This window comes from Microtus ochrogaster, chromosome 18 (genome assembly GCF_000317375.1).
Source record: "Microtus ochrogaster isolate Prairie Vole_2 chromosome 18, MicOch1.0, whole genome shotgun sequence".
Lineage (NCBI taxonomy): Eukaryota > Metazoa > Chordata > Mammalia > Rodentia > Cricetidae > Microtus > Microtus ochrogaster.
This window is the reverse complement of record NC_022020.1, coordinates 26691567-26696587: the sequence shown is the minus strand read 5'-3', so window position 1 is coordinate 26696587 and position 5021 is coordinate 26691567. Positions and strand designations below refer to the sequence as shown.

At 45.1% G+C, this 5021-nt stretch overlaps 1 protein-coding gene across 7 annotated transcripts in view; it reads right to left on the bottom strand.

The window, feature by feature from the left end:
• The window catches only part of Rnf14 (ring finger protein 14), a 23386-nt gene that overhangs the window by 8262 nt on the left and 10103 nt on the right, over positions 1-5021 (bottom strand). For 6 of the 7 annotated variants that reach the window (XM_026783482.1, XM_013349586.2, XM_026783481.1 and 3 more), the window contains 2 exons: positions 2674-3204; positions 717-945 (listed from right to left, as the gene is read on the bottom strand). In XM_026783482.1, the coding sequence (XP_026639283.1) occupies positions 717-945; positions 2674-3204 (760 nt within the window). Of the gene's footprint in view, positions 1-716; positions 946-2673; positions 3205-3734; positions 4185-5021 lie in introns of those variants that run through there. The other variant, XM_026783484.1, reaches the window with a different exon arrangement.

Genomic DNA, 5021 nt, shown 5'->3' with positions numbered 1-5021 from the left:
GCTGAGCCATCTCTCCAGCCCCACCTTTGCAGTATTCTCATCATCTTCATTAATTTGAGAAAACAGGACACCAACGACCAAACAAATTGACAAAAAGGCCTGACTCCCCAGACTGCACTCCGCCTACATTTGCTCCAACACATGGCTCAGGGAGAGCGTCTGAGGACTGAGCAGACACAGGTGCTGCCGAAGAGTCAAGAGTGGCAGTCTGGATGCCGCCATCTGCCATCCGGGACCTGTTACTCCACATGCACTGGCAGATTCCACATGCTAGTCCTTTTCCTAAGCCTTCCCTGGTTCTGCTTGCTTCCTCTTCCCTGCTCTTACTTTCTCTCTCCTCCTTAGCACTTATCACTAGCTGTTCTCTGTGCTGTTGTTCCCACTGGACTGCGGGTCCGTGAAAGGATTCTGTCTCTTGGTCATTCCTACATCATCCCTAGAGCCAAGACGGTAACTGACAAAAGTAACTGCTAAATGAGTTTCAGCCAGCATTCAGCAAGTTGAGTCAGTATGCCACATCTGTTGTTGGGCTCAGGGGACATTGGAGCAAAAGTTGGTCATAACTGGCATGCAACTCTACTTCTAGTAACCCTCTGACTTGGAGAAAAATACAAACACTACAGGTGTGAGGACTCTAAATGTATGAATGAAAGTCACAGGCCTTGAGTGTGAGGGAAGGCTACTGGATGGGGGTTGGGCTCACAGTTACAACATACCTGCAGTTACCTTACACGGAGAGACCCCGTGATAGGTCAGTCTGCACAAGGTACAGAAGGCAAAATTGCAGCTGGAGCAGATAGCCATGGTACCGCCAGGCTCCTGCATCACAGGGAGCTGGCAGCATGGACGGGGGCAGTACACCACATCTGCCATTAGATCCAAGGTAGACTGGAGGAGGAGGCGGTCATAACGGGCAAACAAGTCTGCTTCTACCAGCTCTTTGACCTGAGAGGAAATACAGAGCACCACAGTTAATCATTTCTCAACTAGTTCTGCTCCTGAGAAGAATCTTAGGTCGCTGATATAAAATAGATAGGAGCACAATTCAAACCTCTATTCTGATTTCAGAATAAAAGCAGGTTTGGAATAGTTTATACCCTTTTCATTTTGCAAGCTGGAGCAGAGGGGTGGGGCATGATTGGGACAGGCTTTCCTATGTAGTCCACTGACTGAATTTTCAGCAATCCCCCTGCCTCAGCCTCCTATGTCTTGCTCTAATAGTCTATATCCCAACTGAAGTGGTGGTTGCATGGGTCCACATGACTGGGCAGCTGGGCATGGTGTGTTGACGTATCGGTTGGTATGATAAATAACCAGACCAGCTCAAGAACAACAGATATAATTTAATAATTGAAAAAGGGGGGAACTCACGTTACAAGAGTGGAAAGTCCGAAATCCAAAATGGTCCAGTGAGTACCGCGTAGAGAGCATGCGTGCCTACCTACCCTGGTTTTTCTACCAGGGCTACAGGCGGCCACACCCTAACCAGATGTGATTGGTTGAGCTTCCCCATCATCAGTGGTACATGCTTTCAGTCCCAGAACTCAGGAGGCAAGTAGATCTCTGAGTTCAAGGCCAACCTGGTCTACAGAGTGAGTTCCAGGACAGCCAAGGTTACAGAGAAACCTTGTCTTGAAAAACAAGACAGGGTTGGAGAGATGGTTAAGTGGTTATGAGCAATGGTTTCTCTTCCAGAGGACTTGGGTTCAAATTCCAGCACCCACACAGCAGATCACAGTTGTCTGTAACTTCAATTCTAGGGGATCTGATACCTCATATAGAACATGCAGGCAAAGCACCAATACAAGTGAAATAAAATTAAAAGACAGAGAACAGAAATCTGCCTGTATGTGTGTATATATGCATATGCCCACAAACAACTGTGCAGGTTAAAAGACAACCTGAGGAAATTGGCTCTCTCCTTCAACCATGTGTGTCCTAAAGGTCAAACAAACTCAGGTCATCAGGTTTCTGGCAGGTTTCTTTACCTAATGGGCTTTCTCACTGACCCTGGTTTTGATTTTTGAGATGGATCTCACACAGCCCAAATAAGCCTTGAACTTGCTATACAGTCAAGGAAGACACTGACTATCTGATCTTCCTGCTGGAAGTACTGGGGTTACAGGTGGGCGGTGTACCCATTTTGTAGCCTTCTTTTTTGAGGCGGGGGGCAGGAAGGGTTCAAGACGGAGTTTCTCTGTAGCTTTGGAGCCTGTCCTGGAACTCACTCTGAAGACCATGCTGGCCTAGAACTCACAGAGATCCACCTGTCTCCGCCTCCTGAGTTCTGGGATTAAAGGCGTGCAATCACCCAGCTAGCATTCTTAACAGATATAATGAGGACTTGTAGACTGCACCCAAGGACTTGGTCTATCCCATGAGTACTATCAAGAAAGTTTCTGAGGGTGGGGGTTTGGCTTAGTGGGAGAGGGCTTGCCGAGCATGTGTGAGGCTTGGGATTGATTCTCAACACTGCAAGATAAATACATTAATTATGAATTAATTAGAATTCCTGTGGCGAGTGTAGTGGCATACACCTACCATCCCAGTATTTGAGAAATCAAGAAAGGAGGATCATGAGTTTGAGTCCAGTCTGAGCTACAGAGGAAGATCCTATCTTAAAAGGAAACAAAAGAACTAGGAAGCCATGAGGCATCAACAGAGTGACAATACCTGACCAGGAGTAGCCACTGAAGAGCACTTTGGTTCTGGACAATTGAGGCATTTAACCTGGCCATCTTTGATCTGGATTTCGAAGTAGTCCTTCAGACAGGCTTTGCAGTACACGTGTCTACATTCCAAGAAGTGCATGCACTCACTCCCCAGCTTCTCACAGAAACAGATATTGCACAGGAACAATTTACTATTGAAGCTCTTCATCTGCTGAGCTTGATTGAAGTCCAAGATTTCCTGGATCAGACTCGACAATGATTCTACATCCTGCACAGCTCTCTCATCCACTATTTCTTCTTGGTCTACATCGGATCCCGTAGCTCCTCCAAAGCCTATCTCTGTGCTGGAAGAGGCCTGAGCTGTCGTCCTTCTCTGAACTTTTTTCTGAGGCCCCATTTTGAGCTCAAAAGGAGAGACAATATTCAGGTAGGTGAGGGTCTCCTCCTTAAGAAACTGCATCCAGGCAAAGAGCACCACACTGCCTCGGTGTTCTTCCCACAGGTTGTCTAGGTGCTTGCAGAGAGCAGAGAGCTAGGAGAAAGCACACAAGGATGCTGAGTTGGGAAAGATGACGATCTTCCTAAGGCTCTTTGAAAGTTATGTTAGTATAGCCTCCTGACACTACTTTTTCTCACTCCCAAAACAGCAGCAACATTCTCACCAAATCATTTCTTAAACTGTTCAGTGACAGAGGCCAGAGTTAAACATAAAGTCAGAATCTAACTGGATTAGTACGAAAACAACAGAAACGTAAAATGCTGTAAGATACAGAACCAAATTGCTACTTAAGCTACGAAAACAGCAATTTAACTTCACTCTGTATTAGAAAGGAATGTAGTTCTAATAGGACTCTAATAGAGGCTGGCGGATCTCTGTGAGTTTGAGGCCAGCCTGGTCTACAGAACTAGTTGCAGGACAGCCATGAACTGTTTCTCTTTGGGAGCCCTACCTTTCCTTGCAATCTAGAATTGTAATTAGAAAAAGGATGGTATATAGAAGCCATCCAGGCCCTGTAAGAGTCTCATAGCCCTTGTTTCTGGGTAGTAAAATTTGATGATTACCTGTGTTCTCTTCTCCCATACCCTTTCTGTTCCTCTTTTGGATTAACTGTATTTCCTATAACAAATCTGTCCAACAGAAATTTGTGAGGCACATATGAAATAGTAAATAGGCTGAAACAAAAAGAAAAATAAATGAAACTAAAAGTGTCATTCAAAGCTGGGGACACAACTCAATGGTAAAGTGCTTGCTTACCTAGTCCATAAGAAATGACAAAACAAAAACATCCAAGAAAGGACAGCAATTTCAACACACAGTGCTGAGAAAATTGGATATTCATACTCAGAGTGCCCAACTAAATGCATACCCCCAACACATTACACACCGGTTACAAAATCACAAAAAACTGATGAAGCGTTTTATCAAACTGAACAGCTTCTGTAGAGCAGAGGAAAAACTGAGTGCAAGGACAACCTACCAGAAAAGAGTCACAGGAATAGACACCTGACAAGGGGTTAATGTTTAGGATACATGACAAACTTCAAAAAGCACAAATCCCAAAGTCTGATTCTTTTTTCCTTTTGGCAGTACTGAGGATGGAACTCAGGGCAGATGCTCTAACATAAGCTGGAGTTCTTAGCCTGCCTTTTATTTTTTATTCTGAGACAGGACCTTGCTAAGTTGCCCACGTTTGCCTACACACACACACACACACACACACACACATTCATGGCTGGGCATGATGGCACACACCTATAATTCCAGCACTAAGGAAGTTCTAGTAGGTCTCTGAGTTTGAGGTGAATCTGGTCTACAATGCAAGTTCCAGGACAGCCAGGGTTACACAGAGAAACCTTGTCTTGAAAGCAACAAGAAATATGTATTTATTTTGTATGTAGTTATGTGTAGATATGAACATGGACATGCCATGGCCTATATGTGGAAGTCAGAGGACTAAGTTCTCTCCTACCATGTAGGTTCCAGGGATCAAACTCAGGTCATTAGGCTTGGTGGCAAGTGTCCCTGTCCACTGAGCCATTTTACAGGTCGCTCTTGAACCTTTAAGGTTCCTGTCTCAGCCTCCCGAAGAGATGGAATCAAAGGCTACTGCTGGTTCAAACAATCTGATATTTAAGTAGGCAGATGAGGGCCCAGGGTATTGCTCAATGGCAGAACACATATTTAGCATGCACAAGGCCCTGGGTTTAATCCCCAGTACCACTCTCAATAGATACACACAAGGGTAAGACCTAACAGACAGTTCTTAAAAGAAGACACACAGGGCTGGAGAGATGGCTCAGTGGTTAAGGGCATTGCCTGCTCTTCCAAAGGTCCTGAGTTCAATTCCC